General features: G+C 45.2%; 1 protein-coding gene across 1 annotated transcript in view; it reads right to left on the minus strand.

Annotated features, from left to right (window-relative positions):
• TNFRSF1A (TNF receptor superfamily member 1A) overlaps window positions 1-12,913 on the minus strand; it is a 95,459-nt gene extending 82,546 nt beyond the window's left edge. Inside the window, exon 1 of the mRNA XM_085619791.1 lies at window positions 12,670-12,913. Coding sequence (XP_085475917.1) covers window positions 12,670-12,702 — 33 coding nt within the window. The 5' untranslated portion in view covers window positions 12,703-12,913. The remainder of the gene's footprint in view (window positions 1-12,669) is intronic.
• Between the last annotated feature and the right edge of the window lie 14,211 nt (window positions 12,914-27,124).

Genomic DNA, 27,124 nt, shown 5'->3' on the forward strand with positions numbered 1-27,124 from the left:
GAAAATTTCAATTGGCCCGTTATCTGCTGTTATAGCCAGCATAGTAATAATTTAGAGCGGACTGACATGGAAAATTGTGGTTATTTTAAAGAGTTTCTGTCAAACATATCTTAAAACAGGATGTCTGCTCGTGGAAGCTCTTTTAGCCTGCATCTGGCTGATCTCCCACAGACCCTGCTGTATACCCGTTGTTTGTGTAGCTCGTTTGCAGATTTGGTAATAATTAATTCGACAACTGAGGAGCTCCAATATAGGTTTAAAAGCCTGTGTGCATAATAAGTATCCCAAATAGGTTTTCGGTGAAAATAAAGAAAAACAAATATTACGCTTTGTTAAAAAGCAGTCCAAATTTAGCTGGTTTGCTTTTAGGTCCAAAACTTGGGAATGTAAGCTCGAGGAAATACTTACATTTTGTGCTTTCAGGTTCTTTTGGTCATATTGGAAAACTTTGGTAACATAAGGGTCTGGGCATCTTCCATGACAGATGTACAGTTGTTTGATGCCCAACATAAGGGCCCCTTCTGTGGACCCTCAATAGAAAGGGGAAGTCATCCAAATGCTCTGTTGAGCTTTCTGGTCATTGCCATAAGATTGGGGGAGGCAGTTTCTATGTGCAATAAAAAGCATGGCCATTTAGATTTTAAAGCACATGTTGATTTTAATGTTGTAAGTATAGAAACGTAATTTGCATTTTTAAAGACAGTTGTCTAAATAAATGGTTTTGATTTTCACTCTCACAATAAGAATGTGTCGGAGATAATAGGAAACAGCCTTTACAACGTGGTTTTACCACATTATACCTTTACCACACATTTTTTTACCACACATTTTCACTACGCATATCCTTTTACAACCTATGCCTTTACCACGCATTTAAGGTAAGTTCGGAGGTGTGGGGGTTTACTCCCACAAATACATTGTATATATATCAACAATGAGTGGTAAAGGCATACGTTGTAAAATCATATGCGTTCCAAACAAATGCGGAGTAAAAAATGAGTGGTAAAGACGTGCAGAGTCGTTGTGCCATCATACAACGGAGATAAATAGTCAGAGATCCTGCCTTGGCCTGCTCCGGATTTGGGTTTTGCACGTAGAGCAAGACTTCACTGGCGAACGTTATTTTGGAAATGCTACCTATCCTAGGGATGAGCGATCAATTGGAAGTACCAGGAGTTAAAAGAAAATGTATTAGATGATTTACAAATCCTTTGTTTTCAGGTGTTAGTACGAATTAATCAACTAATATTAAAGATAACTACAACTCCCAGAAAGCATCAGGTAGTTAAGCAAAACCCAGAACAGGGGCACTGGGTCATTGGTGACATGGAGGCAAGCACTGGCAAAGCTAACAGGGTTGACGTGCGTATGGCATGCGCATCGGAGAGTGAACGTAGACAAACGCATCTGCACAATGGATGCTACAGAAAAGAAGGTGGTTACTTTCTTTTCGAAATCGCCCACTTTTCAGATGTGCCCGCTCCATAGGTTTACAAGAAATAAATGCGTTGTTTCCCGTAGGAGTAACGTCTCTTACTCAGCACTCCGGTATTTATTGAATGTTTAAATGATTGTACAACGATTGTAGAATTTGAAGTTTTGAGGCGTCTTTTATTTAAAAAAATCCTTATGAAATTCATATGATATTCATTCTTTGTTACTCAGATTTCAATCAGTGGGTTTCATTATTCATCACATTTCTGCCCAATGCATTTCGGGCGAACCCTTCGTCAGGGGACTTGTATTCTGAAAACATTAAAACGAATAACATGTAGCAAGGTATAACACAAATAACAAACAATCAATTTCACTGTTCTCAAGCTGATAATGGTGGTTGTGGCGAGACTATAAATTAGTGTATCAGGTGAAAAAGGGAAAGGGTGCCGGACCACGTGAAAGGTTTAGTTGTGAGCTGATGTTATAAGCCAGCTTATTCATGATTTAGAAATGAACGAACAAGCGTGTTTATCGTGTCAAAAATGGTTAACGAGAGCAAAATACGACAATGTGGAAAGAAAAAGTGTGGCGGATACAAGAAAGTCATGCGTGGTAACAACGGAGTGCATGCTCTAATATAGTGAAGAAAAGAGAATGTAACGCTGTAATACGAGCGATATATAAGGTTGAATTCTAACCTTTCAATTTAAGTTCTTAGGAATCTTGGGTACATAACGAGAAGAACCATAAGGTAACGGAACGGTAAAAATAAACGTTCTGAAAAACATAAAATGGTTACGTATAAACGCTATACCATATGTAAATATTAATCATCGAGTATAAAACCATAGGTTTCTCAGACGCGATTTCTGGTGTTCATAAAATGGCATGCCGGGCTAATAGAGGTGGAAGGACATCTTCAAAACAGCCAATAGGAAAACGGTGAGACTGAAATACTCCTGTGGACTGATTCAAGATGTCACTCACAGTGTCTTGAGCCAATGGCTGAAGCCTCCTGGGCATAAAAAGAGAATGGCTAAAGAAGGAAAGCCCAAAGCCTCTTATAGAAAAAAGAGTGTTTGCCCTAAGTGGCACAGGCCCGATACATGTTAAAAGTAAAAGGCAACATGTCACTTGGCCGAGGTTTAGTGCAGTCCATGTGTCATCTGGAAAGACTCCGCGGAATCTGTTTTCTGAACCAAATGCATGAGATCACGCGTTTCCTATTGATATGACCTTAAGAGTTATCTAAAGCAAACACCTGGGTTCAGCACAGTGTTCAGGGACAAACAAAACAATTGGGAAAGATGGACATTCCCCAGTAGGCCAGCTCGAACTATAGATACTATCTGTCATGCCCCGTAGGAAGACAAAACTACCAATTCAAGAGCCATTCGGAGAACTACAGATCCACAAGCACACAGGGCTGTAAGTAACAACCAGAGACCTATAGATACCAGTAGACCCTGCAGTAAGACAGAACTACAGACTGTAGCATTCCCTGGAGAAAGAGACATTCAAAGAACTACAGATATGAGCATTACCTGCAGTAAGAAAAAACTACAAGATCCAGCATTCAATGCAGCGAGTCACTCAGATACACTTACTATCATACCCTGCTGTAAAACAAAACTATAAGTTCCAGAATACGATGCAGCAAACGTCAAAGAACTGCAGACATGAGCAGAATCAGCTGAAAGGAAGCCATGCAAGCTACAAACACCACCATGCCCTTCAACAAGAGAACTACAATTCCCAGAATGCATTGGGGTAAATGACATTCGGAGAACTATAGCTATCAGCATCCATTCAGAGGAAAAAAATACTCTGCACTGAAGAAGAAAAAAAAAATTACCTGCAGTGAAACACCAACAGAACTACAGCTACCAGCATGCCCTTCTGTAAAAGACAACCAACGCCGGACCTAGTGGCTCAATGGACTATTGCATTTACTACACGTGTCTGTGGTAGCCCTCAAAGTCACAGATAAAAACCCTGGTGGGTTCAGTCATTCTTTTATCCTCCTGAGGTCAATAAAATTAGAACCATTGAGGTGGGTAACAATAAACATTGATTATTCAGTGCCAAGACGCCCCTGAGGGTAACGGTGAGTTTTACAAATGCAGAAGTTATGTTAAAGGAGAGTACATGCAGTGGTGAAAAAGAGGGGGCTCCAGCCACAAGCAGTACCTATTACTGGGCCAAATGCGGGCCACCCCACTGCTGTATCCGGGTGCAATCTGCCGACACATTCAGGGGTGCCAGCACCTTGTGTTTTGTCTTCAGAGCAGCAACTTGCCGGGGGTGGGGAGAGACAGCTGGTGCCCGGGTGATGAGAATGTGCAGCAGGCACTTTCACCCTCTGTGCTATTTTATGCAGAGTCAAAAGTGTGATTAGACCGCTCACAACTCTACAGCAAGCAAGTGCAGAAACCGCCAGAGCTGTCCTGCTGACACTACAGACCAGAGTTTGCGCAGTACACAGAGATCGCAGGTGCCTTCACCCAGGGACACAGTTTAAACGCTAATTATGTAAGCCGGAACAGAATTACTGTCAGTGTGTCTTTGTTGCAAGAAAGACACCGAATCTAAAAAAATAGATGTGCGAGTTGTATGTCAGAGCCCACTTCGCATGTGACGCCCTCTTCCACCTTGGAACTCCACCCGAGGGTCGGACTGGGACAGAAAATATGCCCGCCCGGGCACCAAAGTAAAAGTGTAACTCATTAGTACATTAGATAGCTAAAAAAACTGCCCATTTGCAACTCGAGAGTTTTTCACTTGTGAACACACGCTGTGCATGTGCTTTTCAATATATGGAAGGCAGGGCGGATTTAAGCTTGCTGCAGGCAATATATGTGGTAATCTCCGGGAAATCAACAGTACAAACAGGCCACCTGCCCACAAAACAGGCCAAGCAACAGCCAGAGAACCTGCCCCCTCACTGACTTGTCAGGGTAGCCCCACCTGCCCACTCAATGACGTGCGAGAGCAGCCCTCGGGCACTGCCTGTGCCCAATAGGCCAGTCGACCCTGCTCCACCCCTTTTCTGGGGCCACCCTTTAACCCCTCAATGTATATGGACATGTCGTCCAATCAGATTTAAAGCACAGGTTGGCCCTGCAGTTACAGGTGTCGAGAGAGCCACAAATGGTCCACCTGTAAATGATACCCCGAGAACGGATGACGTCAGCACAGGCAATGGGCTGGTGCTAGGAAACTGCACTTGGTTCATTTAAAGGGGCCGCACAGGTACTGAGGTATGGTGAGCACCTGTACTTTTATACTTTGCTGTCAAACCCTTCTGCGAGGAGTTTTTAGGTGTCACTCAGCATTGCAGGGGGGGGGGGGGGGAGACGGAGAACTACAGCGTTACCAGCAGCTGGACACCGCGTTATAGACACGAGTATGCATGCCCTGTTATAAGCAGTGGGCGAAGTGGGAGGGATTGGCAGGGCACGGCGTGCCCCTACTTTTTTTTTTAAATTTAATAGAAACCGTTCCCCTACTTTTTTATTTAAAAAAATCGTCCCCGGACGGCAGAAATAGCCGGGACCGGTGCATGCTCAGAGAAGGACAGTGTCCGCTTTTCCTGCTCTGCCTCTGTCAGCTATTCCCCGTCTTTCGGTCTTTGTTTCGCTCCTCCTCACTTTCTGAAACATGTGACTTCAAGAAACGGCTGGTAACCCCTTTTCACTCATTTCGTTCATTCGTTCTCCCGTTACAAGGATCCAAAAACATAAAAGCTTTTGCTGGAAATGCCATTTTTTTTTTTGCTGAAGATGTGCATTTATAAAAAAATATATATATAGGTACATATACATCACTGAAAAAGCTGAACCAAACCTTTGGCAGAATGAATACATGTTTGAGTACAAACATATATCGACGTGGTAAATTTTCAAACTGTAATGCAAGTTAAAATGGGTATTTTCGTACTCATTTCATATGGATGTTACCGAAACTACTGTCGTGAAAAGGTTCATGCAGCTTAGATGAGAAACCAACTTCAGACAATTTTAAAGTTCCTTCTAAACGAAAGATTCAGTTGAATAAAAAAAAAAAAAATTATTCTCGCAAGTTGTATGTAAAGCAGCTACATCATAACAAAAGATTCATTACGCTGCAGGAATTTAAAAAGACATTTCTAATGGTGAGGAACATTTTCTGCACAAATCAAATCCAAGCCAAGGAGCAAATCTGCTCTTCCTAGTACCCTACTGAAGGCAATGCTAAGGACAGCTGGAAACCCCATGGAGCAGTTGTGATTGGACCCGTTTCCACTACTGGGATTCGGGAAGCCCCAATGACCTCGCCCTAGCTCTTAATGTATTACTAGGTACTAGGAGTAGTGCTGTTGCACTAAGAATCTTACGCACAAGCACTTTACCAATCATCTCTATAGCATTAGCTACATTTTTGGGATGGGCTTGGCCTGTAAGGAAAAAAGCCTTTAAGTAAACACTTGAAGTACTTCTATCAGCATATATAAACAAAGGGGTGTGGGTTTTTCCTCCTGTATCACAACATGATTTTTACTAATTGATATTGTTTTACCTTGTAGCAAAAGTTGCTGTTTTTAACCATGCAATTTTAACATTGTAGTCTTTCCGATTTGTTTAATGCTTTTTTTAATTTTCTTAAGTATTTATTGATGGATTTTAATAATTCTGTTGGGCTCTAGATGTCATGCCTTGTTATATGTTTGTGTCTTTTATGATCTTTTAAAATCAAATAAAGACTAATGATGATGATTTTAATGCGCAAGAATAGCTTCCAAGCTGCATGTGTGCAGGATGGGGGACATGGAGTTTAGGGCAACCTTAATTCACCCTGTAATGAAAGGAAAGGAAAATGAGAACAATGGGCTCCACTGTTGTCCTGTCTCATCAACGAGCATGTTGCAATCAGGTAACAAGGATGGCCACTCCATTGGCAGCTTCTATAAAGGAGATGGATTCCGACATCTAAATAGCAGAATAGCTGCATCTAAACAGTTCTAAAATTGGGGGCCGAAGGCCTGAATTCTCCTTCAATATCTAAATAAAGAGGACTTTTTTTTTTTATTAGAGACAGGGTGCAGGGGCATGGTTATATGACAGTATACTCACTGAACTGCTACATATCCAACAAATGAGGATGGCACTGGCTAACAGATGGAAAAGGATATTTTGAAACACATTTATTACAGGTCCTCTCTAATATCTTTCACGGCCTATGCCCAAAAATGAGTAACTGATAGCAAATATTCTGGAAATATAGCGTTCACGCTTTAAAAATTATATATTTATTTTTTGACCTACAAGTGATTATATTCAATCAATCAATCAATCAATCGGGGGTTTATATAGCGCGCTACTCACCCGTAAGGGTCTCGAGGGTAGGGGGAGGCAGCTCCGGAAACAGTAGAAAAACCAGGTGTTGAGGTTCTTCCTGAACGTGCACAAGGTCGGGGAGCGTCTGATGTTCACTGGGAGCTCGTTCCAGGTCTCGGCTGCGATGTAGGAGAAAGCTCTCCCGCCGGTTTTGTGTCTGTGGATGCGAGAGACCTCTACCAGGGCGAGGTCGGCGGAGCGGAGGTTTCTCTTGGGTACGTGGAAGGATACTCTCTCGTTGAGGTATTTGGGTCCGATGATGTGTAGGGATTTGTAGGCGTGGGTGAGGAGTTTGAAGGTGACCCTCTTCTCAACGGTGAACCAGTGGAGGCCTCATAGGTGTTGGGTCATGTGCTCATGGCACGGTGTTCCGAGGACGAGTCTGGCTGCGGCGTTCTGTATGGTCTGGAGTCAATGCAGGAGGGTTTTGCTGATTCCGGCGTAGAGGGCATTGCCGTAGTCTAGTCTGCTGGTGATGAGTGCGTGGGTGACGGTCCTTCTGCAGTCGGAGGGGATCCACTTGTAGGTCTTACGGAGGATGCGAAGGCAGTTGAAACTGGTGGAGGCAACGGCGTTGATCTGGTGGTTAATGGAGAAGGAGGAGTCAAGGATGATGCCAAGGTTCTGAGCGTGGTCTGTGGGGATGGGTGGGCTCCCGAGGGCGGAGGGCCACCAGGTGTTGTCCCAGGCGGAGGTGCAGGGACCGAGGACGAGGACCTCGGTCTTCTCTGAGTTTAGCTTCAAGCAGCTGTCCTTCATCCAGGCTGCCACGTTCTTCATGCCTTCCTGGAAACAGAGTCTGGTGTCTTCGGGATTCTTCGTGAGCGAGAGGATGAGCTGGGTGGCATAGGATACGATGCTGAGCCCATGCTGTCTGACGATGGCGGCGAGGGGGCCATGTAGATGTTGAAAAGCATGGGGCTGAGTGACGATCCCTGGGGTACTCCGCTGTTGATTTCCGTGGGTACGGAGAGGAAGGGGGAGGGGGGAGGGGGGAGTCGGATCCTCTGGGTTCTGCCGGAAAGGAAGGATTGGATCCAGCCGAGGGCGGCTCCTCGAGTTCCTACGTCGTGTAGTCTGGCTGCTAAAGTGCAATGTGAAACGGTATTGAAGGCTGCGGAGAGGTCTAGAAGGATGAGGGCTGCGGTGTGCCCCTGTCTTGAGTATCATGCGGATGTCGTCAGTGGCGGCGAGGAGAGCGGTCTCGGTGCTGTGGTTGCCGCGGAATCCCGACTGGGAGGCATCCAGGATGAGGTTCTCTTCTATGAAGGGGGTCAGCTGGGTGTTTACTAGTCTCTCGCTGACTTTGGCCGCAAAGGGGAGGAGAAAGATGGGTCGGTAGTTTTTCAGGTCTGTTGGGTCGGCTGATGTTTCTTGAGGAGGGGTTTTACTTCCGCCCATTTCCAGTCGTCTGGGCAGGTGCCGGATCTGAGGGAGGCATTGATGGTGCGTCCCAGTTCGGGTGCGATGACGGTGGCGGCCCTATGGAAGATGTGCGGTGGGTAGGGGTCCGTAGGGGCTCCAGAGTGGGTGTTCTTCATGGTAGCTGTGATGCCTTCGACGGTCATGGGCTCCCAGGACGTGATGGTCGGCTTATCGGCGGTGGTCGGTAGGGGGGGTTGGGTACATCATTGGTTCGCTGAAGTTGTCGTAGAGGGCCTGGATCCTCAGATGGAAGTAGGAGCTGACCTTGTTGCAGAGTTCCTGGGAAGGTGTGATGTCCATGGCTTCGCAGGTGGGATTTGCGAGCTGCTGGATGACGTTGAACAGTTCCTTGGTGTTGGTCGCGTTGGTCTGGACTTTGTCTCTTATGAAGGTCCGTATGGTGTCTCTTATGCACTTGTGGTAGTCCTTCAGGGCGCTCGTGGTCGTTCTGTGCTTCCGTAGTTTTCAAGTTTCGCCAGGTTTTCTCTAGGCGTCTGCAGGAGCGTCTGGCTTCTTGAAGATCTGTGGTGAACCAGGCGGCTTTCGGTGGGCGTTGTTTGGAGGGGTGGTGTGAGCTTGTCAGCGCAGCAGGTGATCCAGCAGTGGAATTCCTTGGCTCCGGAGTTGGTGTTGGTTGTGGCGGGTCTTGGATAAGGGTGGTGTTTAGGAGTTCCTCTATGACCTTACTCCAGTTCCTTTGTGGCAGAAGTAGGGCGGGTTTGGGTGTGGTGGTGGTGTTGAAGGTGAAGTGAACGCAGTGGTGGTCAGTCCAGAGGGGCTGGGTGGTGTGCCAGAAGCAGATGTTTGTTCCTCCCGCGAAGATGAGGTCGAGGGTGTGGCCCGCTCTGTGGGTGGGTGTGTTGATGAGCTGCTTCAACCCTAGGTTGGCGAGGAGAGCAGTGGAGTCGGGGTCATTGCCATTGTCGAGGTGGAAGTTCAGGGCACAGAGTAGAATGTAGTCCGTGGAGGTGATGGCGTGGGGTGCGGCAAGCTCGGCGATGGTATTCACGTGGTGGGTGCGAGGTTCTGGCAGTCTGTAGATGAGGGTGCCGCATAGCTTGGTCCTGGGGCTTGTCTGGATCTGGAAGAGGAGGTGTTCTGTGTTGGAGTGGGGGTCACCCGTGCTGGATGTGGAGCGGTGGAGGGGGGTCTTGTGTGCGATGGAGAGTCCTCCTCCTGGGCGGTCTGGGCAGTCCTTTCTCTGGATATTGTAGTTGTCAGGGATGGTGGTGGCGAGGTTGGGACCGGAGGTGTCATTGGTCTAGATTCATTTGATTATGATACTTTATAATTTTGAAATTTGTGTACATACTAACAGTCTCTGGAAAGATTTTGCCTCATTAGTACCAGTGTAACATACAAATGCAGCAGTGAGAAAGGTGACCAGTCAAGCTTTGCAACGGGCCCTCCACTTCTTAGCAACACAAGTCACATTTGTTTGTAACTTTTCATCCGTTTGAGCTACAAACAATTTGATTAGTTAAAATCGTCAGATTATGCAGCAGCAGATGTATTATGTGGCAAACATTTGCAAACTACGATATTTTGCTATTCATGTTTGAACTGCTTTTGCGAAAAAAGGAGAAGTGCTGAGGACAGAAACGTAATGGTTCGTAGACAAATGGCTTGTGCTTCCACTTTCAAGTGAATTTGGGACATTCTATGATTGGAAACACATCTCGCTTTGTGAATGTATTTTAATGCCAAAAACCTGAAATAAACTTGACTGTCCATTGGATCAATTAAATAACATAATAAGCTGTTACTGGTCCGTAAAATGGCAAATACTAACAAGCATTTGCAATGCATTAGGTCTCGCATTACTGAAAGTTTGAGCTATTGGCGTTGCATCATTATTTGCAACGCCAGTAGCTCAAACTTTAACTACTGTGAGACCTATTGCATTGCAAATGCTTGTCTTTTGTATTGTCATAATTTTTGTAAAATACACTTAAAGTTATAGAGAAAAAATATTTGCCACTTGCAACACACCTAATTCTCGGGAACGAGAAGTAGGGGTGTTGCAAGTAGCAATTTGTGAAATAAGTTGGAATCGAAGAGGTTTACTTAGAAAGAAGATTTAATATGGGTACATTTCCATGACTTAAATCAAGCCAGAAACTAAAAAGGACAACATAAATGACTGTTTACTGAGGTTTTCAAAGGCCATGCTTTCCCATGATGGGTTTCCGCATAGGAATCATATCTGGGAGGTGGTTGTATGAGAAAGAACCTGCTGCCAGGTCTAATCTAATTGTCTGTACTCAGATGAGGGGTGGTCGGGGTTTCTGAGCTATTTCGCATAAGATAAAACTCGACAATTGCTCAGACACAGAGGGGATGTTGTATAACTTAATTTAAGGTCCTTATATTTCTCCTGCTTGCATCATTATTTTGTGTGTAGTAAACACATGTGATGTAGTCATTGATATCAAAAAGCTTCCGCGATCACTTCAAATAATGTTTCAGAATATTTTTTCTGGTGGACTTCTCAAAGGTTTGCCCGCTCTTTCACCCTTTCGTAGGCACGCGGCGCCCTTCCAATGTGCCTAATGGACAGACGATGGAAATACAATTCTCCAGCTGTCAAACAATGTTGGAACTTGCCCGAGGTAGAGACGAAAGGGGCAGTGAGGCAGTGCTTCGCAGAAAATCTGCTTTCATGTAGTGCTTGGAAACACAGATTTGTAGCACTGTAAACAGACGTGAGCACTTATCCTCTACATTAAAATCACTCATTTGAATAAACCGCAGAAATATGAATTGCGGAGTCAGTGGACGTGAATTCTAATCCGTGACTGACGGGTGTTGTACCGAATGGTGTCGGAGGTGCGTTAACTCGCTGGCAAACTCAAGTACAGTAAAACCGGTGCTTTAATGATCATTAATGCGCCTCTCTGCTAAAAGGCCGATCTGCAATTGCAGGCGATGCCACATCTCCGTTGTACAGTGGAAAGGGAATTCGATACCGTTCCAGTGACAGAGGACGTTCGATTTCTGCGCCAAGCGTGATACTGGCTGTAACTTGGGGACTCACTGGGAAGGTAACGGCAGACACTGATTCACTGCCTGGCAGATGGCAGGCTGAGCTACAATGGGAAGCGACACATGCGTCTCGACTGGGAGACATATCTGGAATGACACACAGTGAATGTGGCACGGCGAGAACCTGGAAACGGAACAGGAAGTGCCGCCGCTCTTCGGGGATGGAAGGTAATACTTTGTGTTTCAGTTAACGGAGTTGAGATCAGTCCTCCCACTGCAAGTTCAGAACAAGACAAGCCCGGCGGAGCGTGGCGCGCACGCGCTTGGCGGGGGAGCGCATTCCAGGCGGGGGAGCGGACCCTTTGAAGTGCGATGCCAAACAGATTGCATGGCAGCACGATGCATGTGATTGTGCGCGTGCTCGCCATGCAATCCGCTTTTCGGAGCACTTTTAAATGCCCCTTACTATAGTCTCGCTTGGCGATCGCTTACGCGAAAGCAAGGCGAGACCTAAAAATTGGGATGTTTTGCTCTTTCTGGCCACACCTCTGACTCTGCCCACTGACCAATCCTCAGGATACACCTGCCCTCTGATTCGCCACCCACAGTTCCCCTACTTTTTTCCCCCCCACTTCGACCACAGGTTATAAGACACCGTCAGGTACCCGCGTTCACTGCCCACCGTGACTATTCAGTGTTTGCACAGTAAACACACACTACCAAGTACCCTGGCAACGGTATCGCCTCTCTGCACAAAACTCACCGGATAGCATATCTTACATGTCCCGTGGCATGCGCCTGGCTTTCAGTCGGCATTGTTTTTAAGCCTGGAGAAATAAGTATTTTATACTTTTACTTTCAGTTTAGGCGCTATAAATAAATACAAACCTGCGAGGGAAATCCAGAACTGGTTGAAAGTCACCTTCATGTGCCGGAAACAGGTGGCACCCGAGCAGTGGTAGTTACTCATCGCACACAGTCACCCACTGGGAAATGCCTTGTATCTGTTCTCCCGCTGTTCCGTGGATTCATCCTATATCAAGATTCATTCCTTCGTCAAGGAAATGGGGGGGCTAGAGTCACGCTTTGTAGTGAAAATAGTTGCATTCTGGGACCTGTAGTTTCGCCTTTCCCACTAAAGGTATGGACTCACTAACACCAGCGTGAAAAGTGTTGTTGGCGAACACGTCACGTATAGCTGTAGCAACCATCACCACTCGCTTAGTACCCGGTCAACCATCACTAGTACTCACCACTGACACATAGGCACGGAGGAGTACTTATGTCACCGACCCAGAGTACCCGAATAAGCACACCTGAGACGTTTACCTCTCAATATCCCGTTTACTACGGTCTACCCACCGTGTTCAACACCACGAACTAGCGCAGATCTCTCAACAGAGTAAACGTCAGTATAGGGAAATAAACGAACGAGACCAGTACTCACCAGGACGGCGCCGGCCCCCGGACATCCGCCCATGGCTGCGGGCTCCCGGTCACGGCCTCACCCGTGGGTCCTAGGCGGCGAGAGGCGCCGCTAGGCGCTGTACACAAGTCCCGCGGCGGCCGTTCCCGTGGGGCCCCTCTCCAAGCTACAGAGTGTACGAGGAAGTCGAAGGCAGAGGAGGAGCGGGGGAGGATCGCAGGGCGTCCGCACCTCCCTCCTCCCAGGCACTCACTACGTTAACCTTACAGGAATGTGACAGGGAGGGAGGAGTGTTGTACCAGGGGAGGGGAAGCAAGGAGGAGAGAGGGAGGGAAACATCTCGCACAGAGAGGGTGCAATCGAGAGGGGAGAATGCGGCTGAAGGAGAGAGGGTACCTCAAGCAGTGGGACAGAACTATAAGGAGAGTGGCAACCAACCAGAGCTGCGGACTTTGGAACTGAGGAAGCAAGTTCGAGTCTCGGCGCCGGCTCAACATCCTGTGATTCTGGGCAAACCTCTGGAGTTCTCCCTGCCTACAAAAAATTAATGTGCAATATAACCGGTGCTTCTGTCAAACGCTACTACACCTTCGGTTCGGGTCTGCGCTATATAAAACTGCAGAAACAAATTATACTATTCAGGGACATCTTAAGGATTTTGGGGGCCCTGGGCCAATTGTATTTCAGGGCCCCCCAGTTCGGGACAGCCTTGAATTTATGATACAATTTCAGCTCTTTCATGCCCTCTTTGGCCAGGTCACTGTCAGCGCATAGGCACACTAGTCCAAATTCTAAATGTGTTAACATCTGATATTCAAGGATAGTTACCTGTTTTCAATATTGTACCACTGCAGCAGCTCACTGATAATACTTCAGATTTCTGTGACATCCTCCCACTTCTCATCTGTGAGGTCATGTTTTATCTAAAATATAATTTTTTATGCCTATTGCATGAAACATAAACCCAAAATTTCTCCTCAAATGTCTGTAATAGACTCGCACATCACCCACATTAAAAATAAATGAAAGGAAAAGTGTATTAAAAAAATTCTGTTTAAGAATTATTCAAGATAACCAGGCCAAGACTCTGCAGAATAGAGCTGGCTTTATCAGGGCTTCCCTGAGAGGTTAGAGCCCTGGGCCAGGGCCCACTTTGCCCATGCCATAAATCGCCTCTGGAGAGAGGAGCGCATGTCCAATAGAGGGAAAAGAAGTGCCTTAAAAGTGAGGGAGAACACCTGTCTAACTGCGAGGGCCCCCAGGAAAAAAAACATAACTCTCAGTTGCTTGGGGGGTCTTCCCTCAATGTACCCTCACTTTTAATCAGTGCCATGATTCAGCTTCCAGCCCTATGTTTTGTGATGGGGCGTGCATGGATCGAAAGGCCGAGTGTGTGGGGGCGTATCGTCGGTCCATTTACGCTATTGTACTCAAGGGGGTCAAAGACGTGTCATACTCGACCGGGTGGTGGACTGGGACAGCGAGAAAATGTTAAAAGTCTAAAGTTTGCGGCACTGGGAGGAACTCGCAAGTAAGTGCCTCCCTGGCAGGAGAAGTGTTTCATTCAGAGGAGTAGCGTAGAGCTAGATGTATGAAACATTTTTGCGTCTACTAATGCAAAAATGCCTTTTCTGATGTACAAAGCCCAAATTGCGATTCGGTAACCTATTACCAATTCGCAATTTTTCGGTCTGTGATTCTGTATTTGGAAGGGGCGTGTTTGGGGCGTCCCCTACAAATACTGATTCGCATTGGTAAGTATGGATGTTTTGCGACCAAAATGCGGTCGCAAAGCATTCCCACTTTACCGCCAACTCAAAGTTGGTGGTAACCCATTCTCAAATGGGAAGGGATACCCAAGGGACCCCCTCCCCTTTAAGAATGTTTAAATAAATATTTTTTAGGAGCAGATGAAACTAATACGTTTCATTTTTTTAATTTTGAATTCATCTCTCTTTTTATATAAGAAAAATAGACAGTTTATATATTTATTTATTTAAAAGCAAGCACAGATATGGTGGTCTGCTGACCCCAGCAGGCCACTGTCCCTGTGATGGCAGGTCATCCTAGTGGGTCATAAATTGCAAATGACCTCATTAGTATTCATGAGGTAGATCTATTTGTGACCCACTGCCAATCGCTAATGAAACACAGATGAGTTTCATGAATTAGGACTATCGATTTCCAAATTGCGTTTCACAAAAAAAATCGCAATTGTGCAATCTCTATTTCTAACTTTCAGACATTATTTATTTATTTATTTGAAAAGTTTTATAAAGCGCAAACCAGAACCAGATCGGGTATCAGAGCGCTGTACAGAGGACAATTAACGTTGCCGTGAGGAGACAGTAAAAGTACAATACAAAAAAGGTAGCATAGGAGGAACCAGGTGAAGGACCTACTAGACGAGGCTGTGCCGTTTAAGCAGCGCACTACGCCCCAACAACGATACAGTACATTTCGAATCGAGTAAATATCTCGAAACACATAGAGAAAATGATTGTCAGGCATACATTACAATACACAAAGTAAAAATGATTGTTAAGCACGCGAGGGAAGTGATTACCACATGACATAGAAGCTATTGCTGCTGAAGTTCTTCCAAAAGTAGCCATTTGACTTGTTTCTTAAAAGAAGCAGTTAAGGGGTTGGCTCTGATTTCCGTCGGGAGGGCATTCCAGATTCTTGGAGCCAGCCCTGAGAAAGTGTGATTGTAAGTTCTTTTTTTTGTTGAATTTGGGTGGTTTCAGGAGTAAGGTATTGGAGCTTCTTAAGTTTCGACTGGAACCAGAGAGCTCGAGTTTCTTTGTCAGGTAAACGGGGCTATTGCGATGTATAGCTTTATGTGTCAGATATGCTATCTTGAAGCGGATCCTTGCTTCAATGCGAAGCCAGTTGAGTTGATTTAGGTCCGGTGTAATATGATCATGTTTTCTGGAGCCTGTGATTAGTCTGGCAGAAGTATTCGTAGCTCTTAGCGGAGCTAACCTCGCTTTAGGAAGCCCTGCTAGGGTTACCAGGCCATATTCTACTTGCGAGATAACAAGGGATTGGACTGCTGACTGGATGTCCTCGGGCGGTAGGAAAGGTTTGATTTTCTTGAGAGTGCTGAGCTGATGATTGGCCCTCTTATTAGTAGACATCAGGGCCGGACTGGGAACCAAAACCGGCCCTGGCAAAGTGCTCGGTCGGCCCCCCCAGGGCTTGGGGGTGCCGCCGAGCTCTTTGACAGTGCGGTTTTCGGCCGATTTTGTTACAGGGCAGATTTTGCAGCTAAGCTGCAAAAACGGCCCTGTAAGAAAACCGGCCCCCACCCGTGCGGCGCACCGGGGGATTGCCCGGTGCCTGCTACGGCCTGTCCGGCCCTGGTAGACATCTAGCCCTTGGTGCCTAGCAGAGAAGAGGTATGTTCCACTGAGAAAGGGAGGCTACTGCCTCACAAAGAGGAAGTGTTGCCAGGGTCTGGGGGTCTCCCTCTCCCTCAGAGACCCAAGGGTAGGATTTCTAACCCACATGGTGCAAGAACTCTGTTCAATGCACCAATACGAGTTAGAAATCCATTTGGACTGCAACGCTACACAACCCACTAGGCAGTATTGTGCAGGTGGTTTCTGGTCACGATCAGTCCCACTAGGTGAGTTGGGGTTCTGGAGTAGCGCTTTAACTCCTCCTCAGGGGTAGTATGCGCTACATAAATACAATTACTACAGTAAATACATGTGTTCTGGGCCATAGTGGAACTCCAAACCCTCTTTCATAAATAAATAACAGATTCAAATAACACCAGCAAACACAGGATAAAACTTAAAACATTTTATTTCTAAAAGCCAGGACAAGTGCATAGAATATTAAAGGTAACCACACAGAATAAGAAAATAAATGTAGTAATGCATGACATGGCCAGCAAAAACAATATGAACATTCCTAACATGGTTAATACCAGTGCCAATCTTAGGGCAGTGCAACCAGTGCCCCCGCACTGGTCGCTAAGGTAAAGGGGGCGCCCTCTGCACGACATGCTAAAGAACACCCTTTAGAGATCTTTGTGTACACAGCATTTTTCAAGGGATAATTACAACAATGACTCTGGTGGTTAATGTACTTGATGAAGAAATCTGCAAATTGTCTAGTCACATTTTTGACTCAAGCTATCACAGCATAGAGGGTTAATGTTCCTGCTGCAAAACACAACTGTGACATGCAGATTACAGGTTTGTATTTTCTGTAGGGTTATTGCTTTTGTCACAGAGATTCTTTTGTTACTTGGAGTTCATAAGTAACAATCCTTGTAATGTAGCACATTGACCTATCAACTGGCATCAAAGCGCTGCATGCAAATTGAAAGGAATAGGTTTAGAACCTTATTGTTTTTACGGTCAAAGTTTTGTAATTCTAAGGTTGTTTAAAAGAGTTCCTTTGGGTAGCAATGCAACCATTGTGTTACGTTTATGAGGTGGATTTACTAACACTTTGCAACTGGTTTGTCTCAAACCTGGTGAAAATTGCTGTTGTGGGTCTTACTTTCCAGAGCAAATCCTGAACTGCGTTGGACAGTAGTCCTAAAGTAACACAAAGTAGCAATATGCGCTACTTTACACCAAGGAGGCTTATCGTCCATGCTTAATATGAGCCAGTGGTTTCTTGTGCTCAGCACTGGCGCTTAATTGCCAACACCAGCATTTGTGCCAGCTGCCAGCTGTATGTGTAATTTAAAGATGATTAGGACAACAGTTGTTTAATAATTGAAAAGAACTAATGCATGTCACCCATACCATTCTTTGAGCTTTAGTGGCCTCTAACAACCAGAATTGCCTCAGTTGTACCCGTGTGATGGTTAGTGGTCGTGTAGGTACCGTCATTGGCAGCGTTGGCAGGTGCTATGGATGGTGCAAGCTGCAGTGGCCTCCTGACAAATTAGGCACTGCTTATCGTGTGTGGTACATGAATGTTTCCATTGACTCACTCATGGATTGTGACTCTAATCCCTATCTACTAACTTTCGTGGAAAGGGATTGGCATCAAAATATTACGCCTCCTTAAAGCAGGTGTAAAGTTGGTGAAAAAGATTGGTTTTCTTCAAACCTTTCCAACTTTGCATGTGTGCTCCACCGTTCGGCACACATACAAAGTGGTAAAGTGTAACTCTTTCTGAAAGCATCACATTTTATGTTGGAAGCATATTCTTCCAGAATGAAACCTAAGCTTGACATCACACAAACACCCTTGCAAGGGTGTGTGCATTGCCGCAAGGCAGCCTAAGGTATCCCAGCACTCGAGGAGAAAGCGACAACACCATATTATAAATAGGGCCCTGATGTGCTCTCTCCTTTACACATAACGCAGTAGAGCAACTTGGTGACTGGGCATCTGAAAAACGTAATTAATCTGCCCTTTATTTCATGTTCCCAGCTGGCGGGGACATTTTTAAAGCTCCTGCCTGCTGGTAGCAGTTTTTGTCTTTGCTTCCGTGGGCGATTCAAAAATGCTTCTGCGACGAGGGAGGAAACACAAGTTTTCGTGCCCACGTCAGTGTGGGCAGGAAAACCACTTTGTCCCGGTGGTGGGCTCCCTGGGACACAGCAAGCATGCTGGCCCTGGGGGATGGGGTCCCTGGGGCCGACTATGGCTCGGGGAGTGGGGCCGCATGCCTGCTCCCCTAAAAAAAAGTAAATTAGGCCTCGGGGAATGGGGTCCTTAGGGCTGAAAACGGTCATGTGCTCCCCTCACCTTAATTAAAGATGCGGCTCCGAGCTGCCATTATTTTTTTATTTTTGCGATCCCTGGGGAGTCCTGCGGAATTGCAGCAAAAACCCCAGGTATTTTTTATACAATTTTGGCTCCATGGGGTGGTCCTCCCTGGGCCCAAAGAGGGCAGGCTATCCCTTCCCTGCCCCTTTCCATAATTTGTTTTTAAAGTTTAGGACTGGAAACTAAGTCCCCAAGTCCTGTAATGGCTGCCAGCAACATTTTCTCATGTTACTGGCTGCAAATCAGAGTGGTCACCCCTGAGGAGTCTGACTTCTGCAGGAGCGAATTGGCCCAAGGGTAAAAAAGCGAATTGGACCAATCAGTTCGCTCTATTTTTACATTGACGCTCCTGCGGGCCTCTCGAGGACCTAACTGTCCAGATATACAGATATTTTTAAACCTTTATTTTTCATAAACCACTGTATGTACACAAAATCACAAAAAGCACAATCAGCGCACCAAGATCTAGTTTCCTTCCAAATTTAGTGCAACTTTGTTAGGGAGATTTTACTGTAGGCCTGTCTAAAGAAGTCAGTGGAAAATGCAAGGGATTTTGTGTTTTGGGACCCCCTTTTTTTCTCGGACTCTACTTGATGGATTTCCCCGAAACTTTCCATGCACAAACAAGGTAATAAATAGCACTTCTTTCAAAAGTTTCATAGAGATTTGTCAAATAGTGCCAAAGGTATTAGGAACCCAGTAAACACATTCTCATGGAAATGCTCACCTAACTATAACTACACAGTGGTGACTGCCACTGGTACATAAACATATATATATATATATATATATATATATATATATATATATATATATATATATATATATATATATATATATATACATATATCAAAGTTCACAAAGTTTCCCAAAGCGAGGTGCACTCTCAGGTCGGCTTCAATAGGGTCAGGGAAGGTACCATACAGATCCACCGTCAGCAGTTACCTGACACGTTTCGGGCTTGCGCCCTTCCTCATTGGTTTTACTGCACAGTTGAACACCAACATAACGGACTCTCCAGCATTCTTCCCTTTTTATTCTTGTAAATAACACTCAGGTGAGTAATCTCGCACAGCAATCTGGGACTGGTAATCCATACAATAAAACCCACGTGGGCTGTTGGCATCATACTGGTAAATGTCACTAATAAAATCTGGATAGGAAAGGAAACTTCCCCCATGCTGCCACTTCGCCAATTTGATCCGCTCCGCTATCTCCCATCAGACAGCAGCGGAGCCGTTACATTTGCGGCGGTGCACCTCCCAACCAGGATGGCCGGATACATCAAAGTTCACAAAGTTTCCCAAAGCGAGGTGCACTCTCAGGTCGGCTTCAATAGGGTCAGGGAAGGTACCATACAGATCCACCGTCAGCAGTTACCTGACGCGTTTCGGGCTTGCGCCCTTCCTCATAGGTTTTACTGCACAGTTGAACACCAACATAACGGACTCTCCACCATTCTTCCCTTTTTATTCTTGTAAATAACACTCAGGTGAGTAATCTTGCACAGCAATCTGGGACTGGTAGTCCATACAATCAAACCCACGTGGGCTGTTGGCATCATACTGGTAAATGTCACTAATAAAATCTGGAATAAAAAGGGATCCACAAATTTCCTCCCACCCAGCATTCCCCCAGGTCTCCCGATAAAAATGGTACCTCACGTGTGTGGGTAGGCATAGTGACTGCAACAGGAAATGGCCCAAATCGTACTGTTGAGACTTCTAAATTACCTATAATAAACCTCCTGGTTTTGGGGGGGTGGCACCTGGGGTTTTGGCCCCAGGCTCGCCGCTATCTAGGGAAACCTACCAAACCCACACATTTCTGAAAACTAGACACCCTGGGGAGTCCAATGAGGAATGGCTTGCGTGGATCCCACAATGTTTCCCTACCTAGAATCCCCTGCACACCTCAAATTTGGCTGAAAAAAAAACATTTTCCACATATTTTTGTGTGAGAGCCAGACAAATTACCCTATCCTTGATTCCTCTGGGTGTCTAGTTTTCAAAAATGTATAGGTTTGCTAGGTATCCATAGGTGCCAGCAGAGCTAGGGTTCAAAATCTACAGCTAGGCACTTTGCAAAAAAAGGGTCTGTTTTCACTGTGAACATGTGTTGTGTCCACGTTGCGTTTTGGGCCGTTTACTGTCGCGGGCACTAGGCCTACCCACACAAGTGAGGTACAATTCTTCTTGGGAGACTTTGGGGAATGCGGGGTGGGTGAAATTTTGTGGATCCACGCAGATTCCAGAACTTTTCACCACAGGAATGTGAGGAAAATGTATTTTTTGGACAAATTTTGAGGTTTGCAAGAAATTCTAGGTAACAGAACCTGGTGAGAGCCAGACAAGTCACCCCATCCTGGATTCCCCTGGGTGTCTACTGTTAAAAAATGTATAGGTTTGCTAGGTTTCCCTAGGTGCCGGCAGAGCTAGGGTTCAAAATCTACAGCTAGGCACTTTGCAAAAAAAGGGTCAGTTTTCACTATGAAAATGTGGTGTGTCCACGTTGCATTTTGGGCCATTTCCTGTCGCGGGCACAAGGGCTACCCACACAAGTGAGGTACCATTTTTCTCGGAAGACTTTGGGTAATGTGGGGTGGGTGGAATTTTGTTGATCCACGCAGATTCCAGAACTTTCCATCATAGAATTGTGAGGAAAACGTGTTTTTTTTTACTAAGTTTGAGGTATGCAAGGGATTCTGGGTAACAGAACCTGGTGAAAGGCACACAAGTTACCCCATCCTGAATTCCCCTTGGTGTCTAGGTTTTAAAAATGTACAGGTTTGCTAGGTTTCCCTATGTGCCGGCTGCGCTAGGGTCCAAAATTCACAGGTAGGCACATTGCTAAAATCAAGTCTGTGCCTAGTGGGCTTTCTGCCGCCCTGGGGGGAAATCGGGGGGGGTGGAGGGTTGCCCCGATATGACTGTGGCTATTTTTTTGGAGGTGGGGGCATTTGTATGCCCATGCTGGGCAGCCTCCACCCCCAAACATAAAAAAAACCAGCATAATCGCTAGCGCCTAATGGGCCTTCTGCCCCTCCCAGGGCAGACCAGGGGCCTCCGCCCCCCCGGGGGGGGGGGCGGAAGGACTGTGGCATTTTTATGGGGAGACGTGGGCATTGGCATGCCCATTTTGGGCTGACCTCACCCCAGAGTTAAAGAAATAAATCCTGAGGCCTAGTGGTCTTTCTGCCCCCGGGGGGGGGGGCAGATAAGGGGCTGTTGCCCCAATATGCCTCCGGGGAGGGGCAGAAAGACTATGGTAATTGTTTTTGAGGTGGGGGAGCAGATAAGGGGCTGTTGCCCCAATATGCCTCCGGGGAGGGGCAGAAAGACTATGGTAATTGTTTTTGAGGTGGGGGGGCAGATAAGGGGCTGTTGCCCCAATATGCCTCCGGGGAGGGGCAGAAAGACTGTGGTAATTGTTTTTGGGGTGGGGGCATTATCATGCCTAGGTTAAGAAAACGATGGAGGGTAGTGCCTTCTTAATTGGTCCACGTCAGTGGATAATCAATATCAGAGACATTGCTCGAATGAAGATCATTTGTGTTATTTTTATTTATCTTTTTATCAAAGGAGCGCAAAAATTTCAAATTGTGAAGAGAAAAACAAAAGCCGACACGTGTTTCGCCCTAGTGGCCCATTGGCCGTGGGCTTTTTCAAGGCGGTGAATATTAATCAACACAGTCTTCCTGTGAGAGTAGAAAAGACGTCTCTGCGGTCCTCCGGGGAGGGGCAGAAAGACTGTGGTAATTGTTTTTGGGGTGGGGGCATTATCATGCCTATTCTGGACAGCCCCCACTCCTACATTATAAAAAAAAATCCCTGGTTTCTAGTGGGCTTTCTGCCCCCCCGGGGGGCAGAACGACTGACATTTCTGTGGGTGGGGGGGTGGCATTGCCATGCCCTTTTTGGGCAGCCCCCACCCCAACATCAATAAAAAAACAATCCATGGTGTCTAGGGGGCTTTCTCTCCCCCCCCCCCCCCCTCGGGGGGAGACAGATTGGGGGCTTCTGCCCCCATCTGACCCCTGGGGGGGCAGAAAGACTGCCTGCTGTGCCCAAAAGAAAATGGGGGGAGCACAGGCTCTTGCCCAAGGGGCCGCTCCCCCCTCCCTGGTGCTAGTGGGTGGATCCCTGCTTTGGGATCAGCCTCCTGGGGTGAGCACCAAGCAGGGATCCACTAGGGAAGGGTACCATTGGAAAGAAGGGGAGAGTCTCCCCTTTCCAACTATACCTCTCCCATCTTTTGCGGTGCTTGGGGGGCTGAGATAGCCCCACAAGCACTGAAACTGAGAAACTGAAACTAAGTTTCAGTTTCGATTTCATTGTAATGACGATAGCGCACCATGCGCGCAATCGTCATTTCAATGAAATTCAAAAATAGGCCTGGGGAGGTTGGGGAAGCTCTTCCCCACCTCCCCAGGCAACACCAACAAAAATGCGAAATCCCTCTGCTGTCTGCAGCAGAGGGATTTCCTGAGCATGTGCTCATGAATTAATGGTTCCGTCATGAGCACATTAGAACTTGTGCTCATGACGGAACCATTCCGTCATGAGCACAGAAGGGGTTAAACACGTTATAAATATTTGTATTGAAGAGAAACTCTGTCTGCAGATGACAGTTGATGACTTGTGTCCAGTATGTTCCACACACTGTTTTTGGTTCTGCAGAAAAAGTTTCCATCAGGGCAAATATTCTGCATAGTAGATACTAAGGGGCCTATTAGGATGGCGCACCCTAGCAGTGCTGGGACCGGCCGCCAGTGGTACGGCGGTCTAGCACCGGCAATTAGGATGCCACCGCCGCGGTGGCATCCTCTATTCCCAGCATTGTGGCGGGTTGTGCTCACAGCACCACCCGCCACAATGCTGGGAATGCACATCGTGCATTGGCATGCACAAGGTGACAGGCACTGCGCTGTGCCTGCCACTTTGTCCGTGCCAATGCAGGGGGGTACCATAGGTACCCCCCATTTGCCCCCCCAACATCCTGGGGGCCCGCAACGGGCCCCCAAGGCTTCTTCCCGCTCCCATGGTAATATGGATGGCGGTATCTAGCAGACACCGCCACCATATTCAAGCCTTTTCCGCCCGGTCGACTCGTCGACCGGGCAGAAAAGCGGCGGGCGGTCTTGCCGTCCGCCGCGGTACCCCCCACCATCATAATATGGGGGTGGCAGATGGGAGGCGGGTGGGGATGATGTCAGGCGGATCGTCACCGCCATGCGGGCGGTGGCGATCCGCCCGACATCATAATAGACCCCTAAGTTTTATAAGCAACCTTGAGCTATTTGACAGAATCAGCTCACCATGACACTTTTTGCATAACATACTATGTACATGTGCTTATTTTGCTTCAGAAGATAGGCTATCTGTAAAGTTTTCACCACAGTATGAAGGCTGCAGGTGGTATGATGGATTTAACTCAGATCTAATAGTGACTGAGGGGTGAGTGTCTGAAAAGTTTCAGCGCTCCGTCCTTCATCTTATTGTGTTTGCTTTGTTCGCCCTGAATTGGCAGGGTATGCCCAGACGTGAGTACCTAGCTCTCTTTGCCACTGGATTGAAGCTAGCCTGGATGATGAGGGTTGATACCCCGAAACTGGTCCCAGGATGCTTGTTTCTGGTCCAGGGAGGACCTGACCTGGCAGCTTGGGCTGGACTGCTCCCATGAGGAACAGGGTCAAGATGGCTGGGTCTGAATCGTTGTGATGAAGTGAGTAGAAGAACAATGATGGATTTAACACAAGTCTAATAGTGATGGGGTGAATGTCTAAAAAGTTTCAGCGCACCTTCCTTCTTCTTATTTTGTTTGCTTAATATGATCTTTAGCACCTTCAGATCATGGTTTTTATAAGCAAATAGTGTCTTTTTTTGGCAAGTATTGCATAGAGTATACACTGTTCTTAGTAGATACTTTTTACTACTCTGTGGTGTATTTCTCATGAGATTTTCACTGTCTACAAACAGTTTGGTATAGAGTAAACTCTCTCCATAAAGTAAACAATGTTTACAGTGCCCACTTTTCTGCTCATATCAACTTCATTTCTCAATATAGGTTTGGTGAACATGAGGGGTTTAATACAGATAAAATCTGTCCGTAGCAGGGCATTAACTTTGGAACAGACATTGAGTATCTTGAGGAACTTGGCTTTCTCCTAACAGTCGTATACATATTTTAACACAGTGTCAAAAAGGGGTTTCTATGTATCTGTGGTTGATTGTTAATGTGAACTTGGCTACCTGTGAAGTGTATGGTTTAGGGTCAATGTTGCACATAAGACATGCTTGCTACACCTAAGGGGGTCATGTCTGTGATGCATTAATGATGCTTCATATTATTCTGACCTATTTTGTACTTACTTTCAGGCATCTAATGCTGTACCAGTCTATAGAGTAATGTGCACCATAGAAGCTTGGATGATGTTATCAGTGATGTCATCAATGATGTCATTTGAGATGTCATCAGTGATATCATAAATAAAGTCTTAGAACATGTCACGAGTGATGTAATATGTGAGGTCATAAGCAGTGCATGTCGGAACGTCAGTTATAGGTAGCTCTGCTAACCATAACTGGTGAATTTCTGGGATTTATTTTGTTCAAAATGTTAATATTGTCACTGACATATTGACCTAACTAAAACTTTACTTTAACCTTTGTTTTTTCAGTGAATGTGTACGTTTTTTAAAACAAAAGCAGATCTTTTTTTATCACACATATATATAACATTACTTTAACCTTTGCTTTAATCAGTAAATATATATAAATATCTATCTAAATAAATATTTTTTTTTCACTGAATAAAACAAAGATTTAAGTAATGTTATCATTAGGTGTCATCAAAATATCTGTTTGCATTTAAAATAACCTTAGAAATTCATTAAAAACAAAGGTTAAAGTAGCGTTATATTTAGGTGAATTTCTCAGTGACAACACTAACGTTTTGAAGTAAAAAACCCACAGAAATTTAGCAGTTAACTATAACTTGTACCCCCCATGCACTGCTTATGACCGCACATATGACATCATTTATGACATGTTCTATGTCCATCATTTATGACATCACTGATGACATCTCAAATGAAATCATTGATGACATCATTGATGACATCACCCAATGAGCATGCTAGTTTGTTTTATAGTTTACATAGTGGTGGGTAGTTGTCATATTGGTTTTCTTCCTAATTTTTCACAGCTTGGAGTCAGCTAATGCATGTAAGTGTCTACAAAATGCATGTGCTCCTAATGCACTATAGCTGTGAAGAGGTATTGAGCACGTTAGACATATTTTTACTCAAGAGTAACTAAGTGTGCATGTGACAGTTGACTTGTGTTCATTATTGTTCGGACATGTTTTTTGGTTCGACAGAAAACGTTTCCCACAGAAGGAAGATTCAACGTAATAGATACTAACTTTTGTAAGTTGCCTTGAGTTATTAGAGAGAATCATGTCAGCATGATAAAATATACTTAACATAGAAGACTATGTAACAGGAACTAAGATATGCACACCCTTTAGTTTTGCTAGATCAAATGAGCTATCTGTAGAGTTTTCACCAATGTGTAAAGGATGCAGCTACTATGTTCTTTAGCACCTTCAGAGGGTGGTTATTTTTTGAAAATAGGGTTTTTTACACAACGGTCGCACAGAGTGTACACTGTTCTTAGTAGATTTTGTTTAATACTCTGTGGTGCATTTCTCATAAGAGTTTCACTGTCTACAAACAGTGTGATACAGAGTAACCTCTCCCCATAGCGAAAAAGCTGTATACAGTACCTACTTTTCGGATCATATCAACTGAATTCGTCAATGTAGGTTCATTGAGCATCAAGGGTTTATACAGATAAAAACTGTCCATAGTAGGGCATTTGGATTTGAACTCACATTCACATTTAGGCTTTCTTTCAACAATTGTATGGATATTGAGCACTGCTGTCAAGTAATGTTTTTCATATATCTATGGTTGATTGTTAACTTGATCTATGCTACCTGCATAGTGTATGCTATGGGCTCAATGGTGCTTGTAATGCTTGTTTTCAACATCTGAGTTGCGTGTGTGCTGGCAGTAGTAATGGGTGATTTTCTCCTAAGCTCTTTTGTACTTACTGTCAGGCCTCTAGTGTTATACTAATGTATAGACCAATATGTGTGAAAGTGAAGTTTGGGTGATGTAATATGTGATGTCATAAATGATGTCATATAACATGTCATTAGTGATGTCATATGTAAGGCCATAAGCAGTGCATGGTGGTGGCGCAAGTTATAGTGATGATAACTATAACTGGTGAATTTCTGTGTTTTTTTTTTGTTCAAAACGTTAATGTTGTCACTGAGAATTCATCTAACTATAAAATTACTTTGCCTTTTGTTTTTTTCCAGTGAATTTCTATGTTTTTCAAAAACGAAAACAGATATTTTCATTACACCTAACTATAACGCTCATTTAGCCTTTGTTTTTTTCAGTGAATTTCTAGTTTTAAAAAAAATTAGTAAATTCAATATTTTTGTGTGAGTATATGGTAGAATACCTTTATAAGGCATGCTGTATTCAGACACTATTTAGTAAATTAATGTTTTTTTCTTGTTACAAAACAAGATATGTTTCACAGTTTGCAAAATCTTTCTAAATTGTTTGTGTATTAAACAGATAAATGTTCAATAGAAATTGTTTATTTGCTCAGTTATTGTAACTTTGATATTAAGACATGTTACCAGC

The sequence above is a fragment of the Triturus cristatus genome, chromosome 7 (genome assembly GCF_964204655.1).
Source record: "Triturus cristatus chromosome 7, aTriCri1.1, whole genome shotgun sequence".
NCBI classification, from domain to species: Eukaryota; Metazoa; Chordata; class Amphibia; order Caudata; family Salamandridae; genus Triturus; species Triturus cristatus.